General features: G+C 42.7%; 3 protein-coding genes across 7 annotated transcripts; 1 reads left to right on the top strand and 2 right to left on the bottom strand.

Moving 5' to 3' along the window:
• Positions 1 to 234: 234 nt before the first annotated feature.
• Positions 235 to 6684, bottom strand: LOC139562898 (prothrombin-like). Its single transcript, XM_071381032.1, has 14 exons — positions 6478 to 6684; positions 6141 to 6301; positions 5935 to 5959; positions 5550 to 5621; positions 3703 to 3808; positions 3476 to 3609; positions 2988 to 3296; positions 2753 to 2863; positions 2548 to 2674; positions 1455 to 1622; positions 1112 to 1285; positions 820 to 998; positions 571 to 641; positions 235 to 469 (listed from the first exon to the last, which is right to left on the bottom strand). Exons 1-14 carry the CDS (start codon positions 6551 to 6553, stop codon positions 314 to 316), a joined length of 1869 nt encoding a protein of 622 aa, XP_071237133.1. The 5' UTR covers positions 6554 to 6684; the 3' UTR covers positions 235 to 313.
• A 949-nt stretch (positions 6685 to 7633) lies between these two features.
• LOC139562896 (zinc finger protein 408-like) lies at positions 7634 to 11791 on the bottom strand. Of its 2 annotated transcripts, none has more exons than XM_071381027.1 (5): positions 11475 to 11791; positions 10376 to 10535; positions 10211 to 10278; positions 9807 to 10075; positions 7634 to 9667 (listed from the first exon to the last, which is right to left on the bottom strand). In XM_071381027.1, exons 1-5 carry the CDS (start codon positions 11522 to 11524, stop codon positions 7716 to 7718), a joined length of 2499 nt encoding a protein of 832 aa, XP_071237128.1. In that variant the 5' UTR covers positions 11525 to 11791; the 3' UTR covers positions 7634 to 7715. The 2 variants fall into 2 exon arrangements, with proteins under 2 accessions (XP_071237128.1, XP_071237126.1); XM_071381025.1 differs by having other exon boundaries at positions 10376 to 10596; positions 11475 to 11619.
• On the top strand, positions 10948 to 16308 carry LOC139562897 (uncharacterized). Of its 4 annotated transcripts, none has more exons than XM_071381030.1 (7): positions 10948 to 11086; positions 11930 to 12031; positions 13080 to 13186; positions 13495 to 13754; positions 13908 to 14163; positions 14605 to 15279; positions 15411 to 16308. In XM_071381030.1, exons 2-7 carry the CDS (start codon positions 11976 to 11978, stop codon positions 16169 to 16171), a joined length of 2115 nt encoding a protein of 704 aa, XP_071237131.1. In that variant the 5' UTR covers positions 10948 to 11086; positions 11930 to 11975; the 3' UTR covers positions 16172 to 16308. The 4 variants fall into 4 exon arrangements, with proteins under 4 accessions (XP_071237131.1, XP_071237129.1, XP_071237132.1 ...); XM_071381028.1 differs by having other exon boundaries at positions 11930 to 12034; XM_071381031.1 differs by having other exon boundaries at positions 10955 to 11082.
• Positions 16309 to 16964: the final 656 nt, after the last annotated feature.

Below are 16964 nucleotides of genomic sequence, written 5' to 3'. Positions count from 1 at the left end.
GAACTAGGCTTAGCTTTGATTATGATAGCAGGTTTCAAACCTTCCTGTCTGATAGCTCTCCAGCGGTGCTTGCGTTTACTTCATCATTAGATCTGTATCAAAAAATGTATGGAAAACCTTGTGTAACAACATGCAGAATTCTAGTGGCAGTCTCAGATCTGAATTTAGTTTGATTCATTTCTGTAATAATTATAATAATTATAATTGCTGAGTCTACGAGTAATAACAAGCAGATAATGATCAGGAACGCATGTTTATTTCCAATATTACATCAGTTTCCTTTGCATGTAGAGAAAATGAGAAGAAATAACAATCAATCGTCGTCATCGCCGCCTGTTTTGTCAATAACTTTCTTCATCCACTTTCTCATACGGAAAAGATGGGTGTAGAATCCATATTTCCCATCCCTGTCACATCCTTCTCCCCAGGACACAATGCCGATCTGGTACCAACGGTTGTCATCTGGGTTCTGTGAATGAGGATATAAGTCATTCTCATGAGTATATCAAATAAAGCGGGGGATATGCAAGACATCTAATGAGTGAAGTTTGTTTTTCTCTAGTTGTATACCTTCATGACAAAGGGACCACCGCTGTCCCCTTCACAAGCGTCACCAGTTTTCTGTTCCTCTGGTTTGAAGCCTGAAACGTACATTGGCATTGTAAGGAAGCATCATACTAATGGTAACACCTGTGATTCACCACATTTTTTATCAAGTCACAATGCACCAATTCACTTTTGGTTAACATATTGGATGGACTTGAGCTGCAGTATACAGCAATTACCACACTGAGATGAGAGCTGAGAACTGCTACTCACCAGCACAGAACATGTTGTCAGTGATGCGGATAGAGGTAGAGTCTCTGCAGATATCCTGTTCAACGATGGGTAGATGGATCTGCTGGAGAACTGTGGGTAGAGACTTGGGGGAGGAACTCCATGTCTCATATAGGTTCCCCCAGCCTGTCACACGGCCTTTATAACCAGCAAACATCAGTCTTGAAGGAGAAATTTAAAAAAAGGATGCTACCATTGCTAGTATGGGAAAAAGCTCAGAAATGTTAATAATTCCTATTTAATAATTACTGCTAGCTACGTTAAACTCTCTTACGTCTTAGCAACCTGCTTGGTTGGTAGACAGACAGGATGAATCTCATCGGTGAAAGTAATGGGCCTCCTCATGTGCAGCAGAGCAATGTCCCGGTTCAGGTTCTCCTTCCAGTTGTACTTGGGGTGGACAATTATCTCATCAATGGCCACAATCTTCTCTGTGCCCTTCTCAAACCTGGGATTAGGTTGAAATACGGTATGAGCCAAGAATGTTTTGGTATGGCTATATTATTGTTTTGTCAAGTCTTATGGCATGTCATAGTTCACTGTTGAACTGTGCAAAAGTCCATGTGTATCGTTTGTTTAATAAAGATAAAATGGGAAAATAGGAGATAACCACTCACTTAGCTCTGTTATGTTTACCAAGGCGGACCAGGATGTCATTGATGGTGAAGTTCTTGTTCCATGGTGGGTAGAGGATGCAGTGGGCTGCAGTGAGGATCCACTCATCACTGATTAGACTGGCCCCACACAGCAGCTCCTGTGGGCTTTTCTTGTACAACATCACCTGCCTAACATCAAAGCATCCATGAATAACAGGTATCATAATTTTCTTCTGCCAAATTACATCTGTGCCTTTCTTTTTAGGCCGAGGCTGCGGATCTGACTTTTCCGGCCTTGTGCATTTCTCACTGTCAATCGTGAAATTATAATTATTCAGGTTTTACTGGTGAAACGTCCAAGCTGCATCTACATACCAACCATTTGATCTCAATCAGTTTCATGGGGATAAGCATTTAGATATTCTTGAGTTGTAGGCTACTGTTTCAAAGAAGCCTACAGTGTTGTTTTGAATGAATGTACAGTGAGTGTATTTTAGAGCAGATGGTGTTAACAAACTGTAGTACAGCCTACCTGTGTTTTGTTTCAATCAAAGTACATATTTTGCCTAGTGGCGCGCTTTTGAGTTTTGGGCACATGAAGAAGAAAAAAAAGACAATTTGATCTCAATCATCCTAAAATATCATAAGAAATTAGGTGGTGTTTTTTGTCTTAGAGTAACGTTACTGTGCTATTATATTTGGTTATGCTATGTAGAATAGGCTACTATCATTATGTGATCTTGAAGACATTGATTCAGCTTTGATCTAACTTTATTAAAACGGGCACCATTCGCCAGAGTAGCCCTGTTGTCTATGAGTAGAACAGAGACCGTGTGCAAAGTAGAGAATCTCGCATGTGCAAAAGCTTCGGGGGCACTTGGCTGTCTGGAAGAAAGGTGCAGAAAAGTCACATCTGTAGCCACTACATTCTTTTAAATTGGGCAATGCGTCGACAACCCCAAAACACATCCTCTAAATGACAGACACACAGATAACTTCCTTTCCCGCTCCCACCGTGTATATGGTCAAACATGACGACCATGATCCTAAGTAGTAGTCCTACGTAATGCAATAGAACAAATGTGGTGTTTTGAATATCTATTAATTTCATTACCATGGTGCACTGGCCACTTCTGCGTCAATCCCTTTAACAATACGGCCTCCTTGGTAGGAGTCAATCAGTTCTTGCTCTCTACCGTCCTTCTTACTTATCTTCTCAAACATGGGTCGCTCTCCGCACACTGAAAACAATTCAAAGTCAAAGCCGTACCTTACACTTTATGTAAAAAAAAAATCCTAACCAAAATTATACTACTTACCCATCTCTCCACTGCCAAAGCTCCGAGGGCTGAAGAAGGATTCTCTGGGGCCAGAGAGTGTTGTCCTTTCCCTTCCACCGGCCGCCTCCTCATAGTTATCTATTGGGTCATCTGAAAGAGAACAACAGTCCAGCACTGAGCATTTATGATACCTGTCAGATATCTTTTTTTTCTTCAGTGTCCTAATATTTTAAGTGAATAATTTAAAACTAGAAAAAGTGTTGAAACAGCTCACCACACATCTCAAGGTCACAGTAGTCCACAGTGGTATTTCCATGCTGGTCCACATAGCACCAGGGTCCCTCCATATCTCCGTCAGGGTTTCTACAGTGGTTCGTCACAAGTTTGACCTCTGGGATGAAATTCTTTCCTTTGCTGAGTGCCAATGCCTTTGGGGAGGCCCAAGGCAGACACTTTTTGCCATTCATGGTAACTGAGAGATCACCTGTATAATCCAAGCCATTGTTGGCCAGGCAGTCCTTCTTGGTGTACTTGGCTTTCCCATCTACTGTAGCAGATACTTTTGGGGGTACCCAAGGCTCACCTGTAAGGGAACAATCACAATAGAGGACCACTAAGACATATTGCAACAAACAACATACTCTGCACTTTGTTGTTGAACAAGGAGGCATATAAACCACCGATTGTCAGTGTAAAAGTACACCCAGCTCAGCAACAACATGCAACCAAATGTTGGTTATTATGCAAGTAGTGAAATCATACCACATTTTGGGACGATGCATTGCTCTCTCCTGACTGTGGGATCCCTGGTGAAGCACCAAGGTCCTTCAGGAGTTTTGTCTGGGTTCCTGCAATAGTTCTCATACAGGGTCTCATCCAGGAAACTATTGAACTCCCTAAGAAGAGATATTACCCCTCAGCAACAACACATCACGAATGGGACAACTTTGAAATTACATTCCTCAAGTTATGGGGTCAATATTACATACGTAATTCTGTGTGGGAAGTTACTGCGCCAGTACTGGCATGTTTTTCCTGAGGAAGTAGTGAAGATGGTACCGTTGTAGTTCACACCATTGCCCACTGAGCACTCTCCTGTAAGACGCAGGCCCACATAATATTTGAGAAACAGGATGTCCTGCTCAAAAAATGTATCTTTACATTATAACATTTTCCTGGTAGATTCCTCACACTTTTTAGCTGATTTCAACACAAACATTAACATTTAGTCAATAAATCATTGACGTACAGTGCCTTGCAAAAGTATTCATCCCCCTTGGCGTTTTACCTATTTTGTTGCATTACAATCTGTAATATAAATATATTTTTATTTGAATTTCATGTAATGGACACACACAAAATAGCCCAAATTGGTGAAGTGAAATGAAAAAAATAACTTGTTTAAAAAGAAATCTGAAACAGAAAAGGGGTGCATGCATATGTATTCCCCCCCTTTGCTATGACGCCCCTAAATAAGATCTGGTGTAATCAATTACCTTCAGAAGTCACATAATTAGTTAAAAGAAGTCCATCTGTGTGCAATCTAAGTGTCACATGATCTCAGTATATATACACCTGTTCTGAAAGGCCCCAGTCTGCAACACCGCTAAGCAAACAGCACCATGAAGACCAAGGAGCATGCCAAACAGGTCAAGGACAAAGTTGTGGAGAAGTACAGATCAGGGTTGGGTTATAAAAAAATATCCAAAACTTTGAACATCCCACGGAGCACCATTAAATCCATTATTAAAAAATTGAAAGAATATGGCACCACAACAAACCTGCCAAGAGAGGGCCATCCACCAAAACTCACAGACCAGGCAAGGACGGCATTTATCAGAGGCAACAAAGAGACCAAAGATAACCGTGAAGGAGCTGCAAAGCTCCACAGTGGAGATTGGAGTATCTGTCCATAGGACCACGTTAAGCCGTACACGCCACAGAGCTGGGCTTTACGGAAGAGTGTCCAGAAAAATGCCATTGCTTAAAGAATAAAATAAGCAAACACGTTTGGTGTTCACCAAAAGGCATGAGGGAGACTCCCCAAACATATGGAAGAAGGTACTCTGGTCAGATGAGACTAAAATTGAGCTTTTTGGCCATCAAGGAAAACGCTATGTCTGGCGCAAACCCACCACCTCTCATCACCCGAGAACACCCCAAAAACACCATGTGGGGATGTTTTTCATCAGGAGGGACTGGTAAATTGGTCAGAATTTTATGATGGCACTAAATACAGGGTAATTCTTGAGGGAAACCTGTTTCAGTCTTCCAGAGATTTGAGACTGGGACGGAGGTTCACCTTCCAGCAGGACAATGACCCTAAGCATTTTGCTAAAGCAACACTCGAGTGGTTTAAGGGGAAACATTTAAATGTCTTGGAATGGCCTAGTCAAAGCCCAGACCTCAATCCAATTGAGAATCTGTGGTATGACGTAAAGATTGCTGTACACCAGTGGAACCCATCCAACTTGAAGGAGCTGCAGCAGAAGAATTGCCTTGAAGAATGGGAAAAAATCCCAATGGCTAGATGTGCCAAGCTTATAGAGACACTCCAAGAGACTTGCAGCTGTAATTGCTGCAAAAGGTGGCTCTACAAAGTATTGACTTTGGGGGGGTGAATAGTTATGTCTTATTTCTTGTTAGTTTCACAAAAAATATTTTGTATCTTCAAAGTGTTAGGCATGTTGTGTAAATCAAATGATACAAACCCCCCAAAAATCTATTTTAATTCCAGATTGTAAGGCAACAAAATAGGAAAAATACCAAAGGGGGTGAATACTTTCGCAAGCCACTGTATTTGAAATGTGCAGTGCAATCAGGCCATAATTATTACCACTGGCATCAATACACCCTCTCAATGTTTTTATATTGTCCTTGTCTCTCAGCAGTGAAGTGCCTTTGCAAGCTGTGAAGAAGACAAGCAAGAATTAGAAAACATGCGGAAATACTTGACTCTACTTGCTTATAATTGCCAAAGCCGATATTAATGTTTGTTTTTTAAGTATAAAGAGCATAGCATGTGTGGGAAGAGCAAAACGTGGGGGGTCACCGACACTGGGGCTAAAGCCTGTTCCTCAAACAAGTCGACTCACATCTCAGTTGCACTTTGTTCTGGTTCAATACAATCTATTTACATTGGGTGTTCTGATGATTGCCTATTCCATAGATAAGGTTTTGATAGAAAACACAAGTAATAACAAATAAAAACAAATACTTACCCAAATAGCTGCCCCAAAAGGCCTTCTAAATTAAGAAAGATCAATTTAGACAGTTATTTGGGGAGAAATACTATAATCATACTTTATTATGCAAATATAGTGTTACCCAGGTAAACAGAAAGCTCATGATTTAGTTACCAGTATACCAAGGTGAATATTAATGTGCTTTGCATGATACTTCAATCTAACAAGCCAGACATTCTCACCGTCTTGTCAGGCTTTTCAAAGACTTCACGGGCTTCTTCATGGTCACAGATCTCCTCGATGCACTCCCGTTCCAAGTTCCCAGGTTTCAACTCCTCAAGGAAGGAATTTGCCCGTTTAGCACGGATAAAAACCTGTGAGGCTTCCTTGCTGTTAAGAAATACTATAAACAAATATTTGATAACTCAACCTATTGTTTAGTGGTATTATAACTGACAAATAGCCTTATTCACATCAAGGAGTAACAGTTTAAGGGGTATACATTTTCAGAATATCGATATTTTGAAACTTGCTTGCTTTTGAGCTTTCAGGGCTGGTAAATAAAAACTGATATCTTACCATTTTCACAAAGGGTGATCTGAAGAGTAGAAGAAAATAGTAGAATGAAAATGAGAGTTGCGGGTATTCGACCCATTGTTGCGGATGGTTAAGACAGAACTCCTTGTAAAACCTAGGACATCACCAGACCTGCTCACCCCCTCAAAATCCAGTACTCATTGAAACCCCCCACTTTCTGTTACATTGAACCACCTGGTTAATATTGAACCACTGTACTAAGACTGACTCGGGGCTGCACCTCCCATCTGGGTCATGTCAACAACATAAAATTGAACTCAGTATTTCCATTCAAGTTTAAACTACTACATATGACCATGGATAAGCTTTCCACACTATGTCAAGAATAGCTTTCTCCATTGTTTATTTTCTGTCAGGGCCTACTCATGGATTACTTTATATAAAAATGTTTGCTATTAAGTAATTATAAGTGGAATATAAAATGATAAAGACAAAGGCAATGTCAAAAACACACACAATAAATCAACCTTTTAAATACTGCCATTTACTAATTTAGACTATGATAGTGTGTGCTGCATAGACAAGCATAGCAAACACACACTAAAGTTGCTCCAAACCAGAATATTTGCTGATTCAGTCTCGGACTGTCCCAACCATCTAAATATTTGCACCCAAATATTGAATGACGCATTGGATAAAGAGTGAATGGTCAAAGTCGTGTTCAAAAACACATACAACTGTTGTAAAGCCACCACAGAGGTACTTAATTTCTCCATTTTATTTGGAGTCTTCAACAATAATGATCCTCTTGTTGATGGCCCATATTTACAACAGTGTATTAAAATACACTAAAGCTATTTAAAAAGCCTTCATAAACATTCTCTAGACATCAAATATATTTTAGTCAGATAAAAAAAAAAACTATTCATGAGGATTTCTCTTTGTAACCATTAAGATATTTCCTAAAATACAGGGGCAGGTAGTTTTAGCACAGTCCTTGAAAATATCATTTGCTGTAGATAGTGGCTAGACAAGATCCACCACAGATGTGAGTCAATATTTGCTGATATCTTTAACTCGTAGTATCCTGATGGTGATAACATAACATATTTTATATTCATGACAAATGTATTTTCCAAATAAGTACTGCTTATTGTCTTATTTTAGGTAAAGTACATCTAGCAGGCAAAACAAAACATTTTCTTCACATTCTTGGTTTTATTTGAAGATTTAAACAAATAAAAACAGCAACAGAAAGCAAAATGGTGTGACTTGCAGTTTTAAACTCCTGTTTCTATCTCTATTGTCTCTGCCACAGAGCTCAGTCCATCCTCTCCCTGTAGAATCACCAGGTTGCTGTGTGTTTTGTGCTCCCTTACCACAATGCACTTATCACTAGAATCTGAGACAACTATCTCAATGACATTCTCATTTAGCTGGATCTGGCCCACATCCTGTTCCAAACCTTCCTCTATTACCACAGAAGATATGGCATTATCATGATACGAGTCATAGGTGCTGACAATAACCTCCCCTGAGTTAGGCATGGCTAAGTCTTCGATGGCCTGAACATACACTACTGTCTGACTCTCCATGTTCTCTTCAGTGACATCAACCCATGGCTTGACCTCTTTCTTGCGAGGGGTCTTTCTAGGTCTGCCTCTAGCAGGGGCAGAGTGGCTAGACTCCAGAGCTGCCAGAGCGTCAGCTAGCTCCCCAGATGTCCGATCTTCTCTCTTTTTATGGGAGAGCTGGTGGCGAACCAAGCTCTGCATTAGCGTGTAGCCAGCACCACATGCCTGACATTTGTAGGGCTTCTCCTCAAGGTGTGACTTCATGTGACGGCGTAGCTTGGTGGCCATGGTGTAGGCCTTCCCACACACCTCACACTTGTGAGGTCTCTCCCCTGTGTGTAAACGTTCGTGGGCCCGCAAGGTGTGGGGGTCCCGCAAGGCTTTGCCACATATAGGGCAGAGGTAGACTTCCCCTGTGTGTGATATGAGGTGTCTGCGGAGTTCAGGCACCTGCGAAAAGTACTGATTACAATGGTTACACTTGTAAGGCTTCTCCCCTGTGTGGATGCGTAGATGCCCCAAAAGGTTTCCCCGCTGTCGGAATGTCTTACTGCAGTGGGGACAGGCATAAGGCCGTTCTCCTGTGTGCAAGCGCATGTGATTCCTAAGGGAGCCCGAATTGGCCAGTTCTTTATCGCATACAGGGCACCTGAGCTTAGGAGCATGGTAATTCTCTTCCTTGGCGCGGTGGGCCTCTCTATGAATACGTAATGAAGGCCGGCGGGCAAAAGCCTTCCCACAGATATCGCAGACAAAAGGCCTCTCTCCTGTATGAAGAACTTCATGCTCCTTCAGATCCCGTTTCAGGCCATAGCTCTTGTCACACTGCTGGCACTTGAATGGCCTCTCTCCCTTATGCATTAGAAGGTGGGCCCTGAAGTTCTCTTGGGAGCTGTAATTCTTACCACACTCTGTGCATAAGTAAGGCTTCAGGTCCGAGTGAGTGAATTTGTGCTTCTTCAGGTGACAGAGCTGGAAGAAACTCTTGTCACACTCGTCACATGTATACCTCCTTTCCCTGATGTTAAAGAGGTCTGGAGCTGTCATAAGCTCCTCCGGGTCTTTCTTCCCCCCTTTGTCACTATCCTTTGAGATTTCATCTGAGCTTATATTTTCTCTACCTTTTATGTCTGTTTCTTGGCAAGCTTGACCATTTTCATCACCAACTCTGGACGTAACCTCCAATGTCACTTGACGATCCAGATACCCATTTTTGCGCCCTTGAAGACGCTTGTGGATGCAGCCGACTAATGAATGCACCTTCCTGGGTTTAGCAGCCAGTCTGCAACTGGCCCTGACAACCTGTGGCCCCTGTTCCTCCTGGGGTTTTCTTACCACATTACCTGGTTCTTCACTGCTCTTTGGAGGCTCGTCTGCAGGACTCACAAGTTTGTCCTCATTAGAGCATGGCACATTGGTTATTTCTGGAATGAAACGTTCTGTTTTTATTATTTTGCCAGGGTCAACTTCTCCATTCTGTTCCATTGTTTTCTCACCCCTGGAATGAGAGTCTCTCACACATCTCTTTTTCATTTTGTAGATAAGAGGTTTGGTCCTTTTGATTCCAGCCTGGCTTTTCTCCTCCTCCACCACCATAGACTCTGTAGACCCCAGTGGAGAAGTTGACATGTCTGAATCTTCAGTGTGCTCCTCAGGCTCTGTAAGACATACAAATATCTTCCACGTAACATTTCAGAAACCACTATCCAAATATAAAATGTCATCATTTCATAACATCATCCTTATTAGTAAAAAAAAAGGTATTAGTGTGTATTAAGAATGTGGGTGTCAGGCTACCTGTAAGCTTGAGCTCTTGCTCCGTGGAGTTTACACCTGGGGATCTCTCCTCCCTGGACTTGCGAGGTGTAACTTGTTTGCGAGGTTTGCCTGGTGTTGTTAGTGACCCTCCTTGGCTTCCATCGTGTTCCAGAGGATCAGCTAGGAAACTCCAAAGCAGAAGTTCTGTCCCTGGGTTGATGTCTTTGCAGGCCCTTAGACAGAGACTTCCATCCACCTCATGAACAGTAACATTCTGTTCATCCTTTCTCCTTGCATTACAGGCAAATCTGCATAAAACAAAGAGGGTTTCTCTCTCCCAATGACCAAATTCAATGTGACAGTCATGTTAATGTGTTTGATACAGATGAGTGCTACAAAAAAAACAACCATTGGGTTATTCTTCTTTACCTAGAGACACCTACCTAATCCAATAGCACCTGTCCCAAAGATGCCCCTTGATTATCGTCTGATACGCTTCTTCCATCAAGCTCTGACGACAACAAATGTGTTACATTCAATACATGTGCAATGTTATAGAAACTTGAGCAAGTGTGTGCCTCCGCCATCACAACCACTCTGATACATACCTCTGTAAAGTCTTCACTTTGGTCAAAGGTGTTGCTTTGGTTTTCCACACCCAGAAGCATCCCTTTCTGCAGAGCATGTCCTACACACCAGAGCCCCAACTGGCCATCATTTGCTAGAGAGGGGCCCACTGTCAGTCCACGGGGAACAGCATTCAGCACACTGTGTAGGAAGTCCTGGTTTAGGGATGGGCCCCTCATACCCAGAGAGTCCATCCTACTCTCTGTAGTCACAAAATGTAGAGTCTTAAAAATGCAAATGTTTTGTATGTCGTTTACAATGACTAGCTTACAATGACACACAAAAATACACGTTTTGGATGTCATTTACAATGACTAGCTACATTGGAAGTTGAAACCTATCTCCTTGATTTGTGTTTCAAGCTGTCATTGATACAGTACTTGTATAGCGTGATACAGTACTGTATAAGAAACAGCAGCCACATATACAATGTATATACCATAGGAATATAGCTAACTGAGATTTATGGCCATCGTTTATCAATAATTGTGTGTGACATGCATAGCGACCTGGCGGGTGGCAAGCTTTGTCGTGACAACATATGTATGCCTGCGCATGTGCGGACAAGGCAACACATTTCAGCGCTAATGTAAGCCCCTGTCAAAACCATTAGCCAACGTTAACAGAATTTGCTCACTAACAAAAGTTGGCCTGCTTAGCTGGAAACAGTACACGTCGACATGGGACCGTGAGTAAGTTTGTCAATGAATTGTGACACAGGCAGACAATTATTATGAAGAAGCACAAGCCAACTATTAACTGGCGAGCTAGCAAGCTATGATTTCAGTAGCTAACGTTAGCTCGAACAGGCTTGAGTATATATCAGAACTCTAGAAACAGTAGTTATTTAGTTTGATAGCTAGTTAATAACGAACGTTAACGCTTTTTTATTTGTTCTTGGTGGCAGTGATGATGCTAACTAACAAATTCAAGCTACTGTTTTTGCTACCATGCATGCTACATTGTTGTTGTCTGGCTAACCAGTCGACGACAGTGTGAACATGATACTACGATTAGGATATCAAACATATTTCAAGTAGACGTTCGATTCGCGGCAATAACACAAATATTTCAACTAACTCAGGATTTCCACAGGGTCTTGGCCAATTTGTATCATTCGTTTTTTCCATTTGAAAACTCCGGGAAAATCATCGTTCTCCAGCCGAGGACAGAATCCGGAAGTCCTCAAGTTCCTTTCTATCGAAACATTCCGACAGGAAACATGTCATTTGACCCACATCGTAAATGCTAGATTTATTTTAATTAGAATGGTTAAAAAGCCAGATGACTACATGATATAGTCATGTATCTTTAGCTATCGTACCTTGCTGTTTTTTTTTTTCCCAACTAGCTAATTTACAACATATATTTGTCAGCGGCAATAGGAACTCATGTACGTTCTCATACAGCAAGTGCCGTGGTGCCATTTATGGTTTTGCCATTGCCAGACTGAAATTGAATGTCGAGTTTATTTTAAATACTAGGACTAATTGTATTCATGAACTGCCATTATATTATGCTTTTTCTACCAACAGACTTGACATGGTATGCTGAGGTGGGGAGTCTGGGGACCTATGCACAATGGCAGAGTCACCTGCCATCCAGGACCATTCAACAGAAGCAGAACTATGCACCAAGTAGTAATATGAATCAATTTGGCCTAGTAGCCAGCAGATTGACAGCAGATTGCTTACAGCTGCAGACAGGCTAGGGTCGGGCAGGCTTCCTGTGTAAATTAAGACACCGCGGAGCCGGCGCGAGATATGGCGTGCAAAACGTACCTCAAACCAGGGATGAGAAATGCATTGAACTTCCGAATTGTCCCATTATCCCAACTGTTATACAGAGAAAATCAAATAGCAGTTGTTCAATCGTCTCTGTGTAACAGTTGGGATAATGGGACAATTCGGAGTACAACACATTCCTCATCCCTGGATTGAGGTACGTTTTGCGAGCCATATCTCGCACCAACTCTGATGTGTATTAATCTACACAGAAAGCCTGTCTGACCCTAGTGCAGTTGTAAGCAAGCGGGTTGGATCTGCTGGATAGCCTAGTATTAGCTATGTGTTCTATCCTCTACTAATCAATGATCTGCTGTTTTGATCAGTGGAGGCTGCTGAGGGAAGGATGGCTCATAAAATGTGCCTGAAATAGAGTATAATGGCTGAAATGGAGTGAAAGGAATCAAACGCATGATAACCATTGCATTCCAGCCATTGTTATGAGTCGTCCTCCCCTCAGCAGCCTCCACTGGTTTTCATATAGCCTAGTCTGTTTTAATATCTGCTGCCTTGATAGCCCATATTTGCAGGTTAGTTGAATAAATGGATGCTAATCAGGTGCAGTTATAAAAATAAAACATTTGACGCTCATCCAGAGATTGCATAGTCACTTTACTTCTACCTACATACATATTACCTCAACTAACCTGTGCCCCCGCACATTGACTCTGTACTGGTACTCTCTGTATATAGCCTCACTACTGTTATTTTACTGTTGCTCTTTATGAAAAAGAAGTGTTAAGTATAAACAAATTTTTAAAAATGTATTAAAGCTGCATGTTGGTTAAGGGCTTGTAACTAAGCATTTCACTGTAAGGTCTGTTGTACTGTATTACCTGTTGTATTCGGCGCATGTGACAAATAAAATTTGATTTGGTTGTGATATGCTATAATCTTATAGTGAAATAAAAGACATTGAGTCCTTTGAGACAGAGGGAGCCAACCAGAGATTGAAAGTCGACCACTTGCTTTTCACCATTGAAAGAGACCAAAAATGTTACTTCTGGTGTGAGTATTAGCTATTTCTGTCCAGTGCCTTTACACACAGACTCGCACTAAGAGCCTTAGACTATGACTAAGAGCAGCTGAACTGTGTTTGACTGTTTCATTTGTTCTGATACTTTGATACATTTCCCAGTGCCACTAGGCCTATCGTTTCTTTATGTGAATATTGCATTTCTATTGCTAATGAAATGTACTCTACAACTTCTATTGTTGCTGTGGTATTGTTTTTTCATCCATGCATCATTGCTGTAATTTAAAAAATACTTGTACATTTTACCTTGCTTAAAATGTACCTTTGTCATGCCTTACAGTTTGTGAAGAGTGCAAAGAATATTTTATTGACGAATGCCCCACACACGGCCCTCCAGTTTTTGTGCCTGACACCCCTGTGCCAGTGGGCGTCCCAAACCGTGCCGCCCTTACTACCCCTAGTGGCATTGAGGTCATTCAGGAAGGCAGTGAGGTGGACGTGTACTGCGTAGACAAAGACATTCCTAGGGGGGCACTATTCGGTCCTTACCAGGGTGAAGTGGTGTCACAGGACAAGTCCTCTGGTTTCTTCCCCTGGATGGTAAGTTGAATCCACAAACCTTACTATGTTTTGCAATTCACTTTTCACTAGTATATGGTATGACTCATGAAATTGTCTTCCTAACTTCATGCACCATGTGTAACTTTAAGGCTCTCGCATCTATGTATTTATGTCAATGATTTTTATCCCTAGTTGGTGGACAAAAACAACTCATACAAATCCATTGATGGTAGCGACGAAACCAAAGCCAACTGGATGAGGTATGTCCGAAACTCTTCAGAGGACATTGAGCGAAACCTGACAGCCTTCCAGCATGGTGAGCACATCTACTTCCGGGTGTGCCGTGACCTGTCAGTGGGAGAGAGGCTTCGGGTATGGTACAGTGATGACTACATGGACCGATTACACCGCATGTCCCAGGACACCATTGACAGCAACTTGGCCACAGGTAACACTCCTACCTCATCCCTTTGCCAGCCCTCTAGTTAACTACCAAACTTATTTTTATTGCTTTCCAGAGTGCTACAATGTGTGTACTTTTCTACTCATATCACTGATCTAAGATCTCCTAAATAGTTATTCTAAGAAATTCAAAAGTATAACATTTTGACCACCAGGGGGAGCCATGTTGCAAAATACATGCAGAAGCTCAAACAATGAATGGCAATATCAAACCAGTGGTCACCTTTTTTAAATTAATACTTCATATATCAGCATGTCGTTTTACGCACAAATATAGTTAATAAAGAGGATTTTGTCATTTTATTATGTAAGAATGATTACATGTTTGTTTATATTATTATAAGCAGTTTTAAGGTGCTTACCTGTCAGAGGCTGATCAAGTTAAACTTGGGGTTTTGAATGATCATCTTGTCTCCCTCCACAACAGTTGAAAAGGACTCACGAGTGTGGTCAAGCCCCTGGAATGTTACAGCCCGGGACCGGGAGGCCAACCAGGCCCTCATCGAGCACTACGGGTCCCCAGAGATCCAGGGCCTACTGAACGACCGGACAACCAGAACCAAGCATATCTTTGAGATCATGGCCAGTCGGATGGAGGCACAGGGCTTCCTGATCAGTGAGAACTCGTGGCAGGCTGGCAAGCGATGCTTCCAAAAGTGGCGCAACATGGAGCGCACGTACAAAGACTATGTGCTGGCGTCCAAGAGGACTGACGCTGGACGCAGGAAACAGCCCGAGTTCTTTGACCAGTTCCATGCACTCATGGGCCAGAGGCTGAGCTCCAAGCTGGCTGCTGCTGACACCCCAGCCAGGGTGTTGACCAAGCTGAAGCCTAAAGCTGTAGCACCAACTCCAAGCCTGCCCCTCTATGCTATTGTAGTACCATCAGGCCATCCAGTCAACCTCGGTATCCCCTCCACCTCCAGCCCAGAGTCAGAGATTGGAGTCTATGAAGGCACCACTGAGCCTGAACCGCTAGCCAGGAAGTCCAGGAGCGAACGGTTCCCACATCCCAAGATACTCCAGTCAAATGCGGTGGAGGAGAGGGAAGAGAATCAACTCCAAAAGGGGAGGAGGAGGTCATGGCTGGGGGATGACAGAGGTACACGTGTTATGACGTTGAACCTTAGCAGTTGGCCTATAACTGAAAAGGACGCAGCCATTTTCAAAATCATTGACAGTCTTTGTGTAATAACTCTTCATTTTTCTCTGTCTTCCTATCCACGTCTCTAGCTGCTGAGAACGGTGGGTCCCTGCCTGTGTGGTCGGAGTGGAAAGTGATTAGTCAGGACATTGAGGCAACGGAGGCTTTAGTAGAGCTGTACAGCTCTCCAGAGATCCAGGGACTGATCAGGGAAAACAAGACCCGAACCAAGAGGATCTTTGAGATCCTAGCTAGCAGGCTGAAGGAGCAAGGCTTCCCCATCAGTGATGTGCCTGAGCAGGCGGGGGAGCGATGCTTCCAGAAATGGCAGAACCTGTCGAGGGCGTACAAGGAGTACGTCCTCAACCCAGAGAAGGCTGACATGGCCAAGAGGAAGCTTCCAGCCTACTTCAATAGGCTCCAGGACCTCATAGGCCACCGGCTCAGCCTTCAACTATTTGAAGACTCCCCCGAGCCTGATGGCAGCATGGGAGATGCTGAGGCAGATGCAGGGGTTGAGGACATAAGCCAGAATCTGTTACACATTGTGGAGGTGCCGGCGAGCCCCATTGACATTGTCAGTCCCCCCTCCACTTCTGCCTCCTTCTCCTCTTCACATAGAGGAAACCACCTCCATGTTAGACCCAGTGGGCGGAAGAGAAGGAGGATGGCAGATATATTGGATGCCTTTCAGGGTTATAGGGAGGAGGACAAACTATTGCAAGAGGAGAGGGAAAGGAGGGCAGAGGAGCGCTTTAATCAGCTGCGAAGCCTTCTGCAGCAACAGCACACCGAGACTATGGCGGTGATGAGAGAACTGATCAATTCCATGAAGATGAAAAAACTATGATTTTATATATATATATATATATATATATAAAGTTTGGACACACCTACTCATTCAAGGGTTTTTCTTTATTTTTTACTATTTTCTACATTGTAGAATAATAGTGAAGACATAAGGAACTATGAAATAACACATATGGAATCATGTAGTAACCAAAAAAGTGTTAAACAAATTAAAATATATTTTATATTTGAGAATAGCCCCCCTTTGCCTTGATGACAGCTTTGCACACTCTTGGCATTCTTTCAACCAGCTTCACCTAGAATGCTTTTCCAACGGTCTTGAAGGCGTTCCCACATATGCTCAGCACTTGTTGGCTGCTTTTCCTTCACTCTGCGGTCCAACTCATCCCAAACCATCTCAATTTGGTTGGGGGATTGGGGAGGCCAGGTCATCTGATGCAGCACTTATCACTCTCCTTCTTGGTGAAATAGCCCTTACACAGCCTGGAGGTGTGTTGGGTCATTGTCCAGTTGAAAAACAAATGATAGTCCCACTAAGCCCAAACCAGATGGGATGGCGTATCGCTGCAGAATGCTGTTGTAGCCATGCTGGTTAAGTGCCTTGAATTCTAAATAAATCACAGTGTCACCAGCAAGCACCCCCACACCATAACATCTGCTCCTCCATGCTTTACGGTGGGAACCACACATGCAGAGATCATCCGTTCATCCACACCGCGTCTCACAAAGACACAGTGGTTGCAACCAAAGATCTTGAATTTGGACTCCAAACCTAAGGACAAATTTCCACTGGTCAATTGCTCGTGTTTCTTGGCCCAAGCAAGTCTCTTCTT

The sequence above is a fragment of the Salvelinus alpinus genome, chromosome 33 (genome assembly GCF_045679555.1).
Source record: "Salvelinus alpinus chromosome 33, SLU_Salpinus.1, whole genome shotgun sequence".
Lineage (NCBI taxonomy): Eukaryota > Metazoa > Chordata > Actinopteri > Salmoniformes > Salmonidae > Salvelinus > Salvelinus alpinus.
This window is presented reverse-complemented; position numbering and strand designations above follow the sequence as displayed.

Coding starts and splice junctions, on each gene's coding strand:
- LOC139562896 (XM_071381025.1), bottom strand. CDS start 11,511: ATGATACAAATTGGCCAAGACCCTGTGGAAATCCTGA. Junction 10,597..11,474: donor AGACCCTGTGGAAATCCTGA/GTTAGTTGAAAT, acceptor TTGTGACTACAG/AGAGTAGGATGGACTCTCTG. Junction 10,076..10,210: donor GACAGGTGCTATTGGATTAG/GTAGGTGTCTCT, acceptor TGTTTTATGCAG/ATTTGCCTGTAATGCAAGGA.
- LOC139562897 (XM_071381028.1), top strand. CDS start 11,976: ATGGCAGAGTCACCTGCCATCCAGGACCATTCAACAGAAGCAGAACTA. Junction 13,187..13,494: donor CCAAAAATGTTACTTCTGGT/GTGAGTATTAGC, acceptor CATGCCTTACAG/TTTGTGAAGAGTGCAAAGAA. Junction 15,280..15,410: donor ATGGCTGGGGGATGACAGAG/GTACACGTGTTA, acceptor CCACGTCTCTAG/CTGCTGAGAACGGTGGGTCC.
- LOC139562898 (XM_071381032.1), bottom strand. CDS start 6,553: ATGGGTCGAATACCCGCAACTCTCATTTTCATTCTACTATTTTCTTCT. Junction 5,960..6,140: donor TTGAAAAGCCTGACAAGACG/GTGAGAATGTCT, acceptor TTCTTAATTTAG/AAGGCCTTTTGGGGCAGCTA. Junction 1,286..1,454: donor GGTAAACATAACAGAGCTAA/GTGAGTGGTTAT, acceptor ACCTAATCCCAG/GTTTGAGAAGGGCACAGAGA.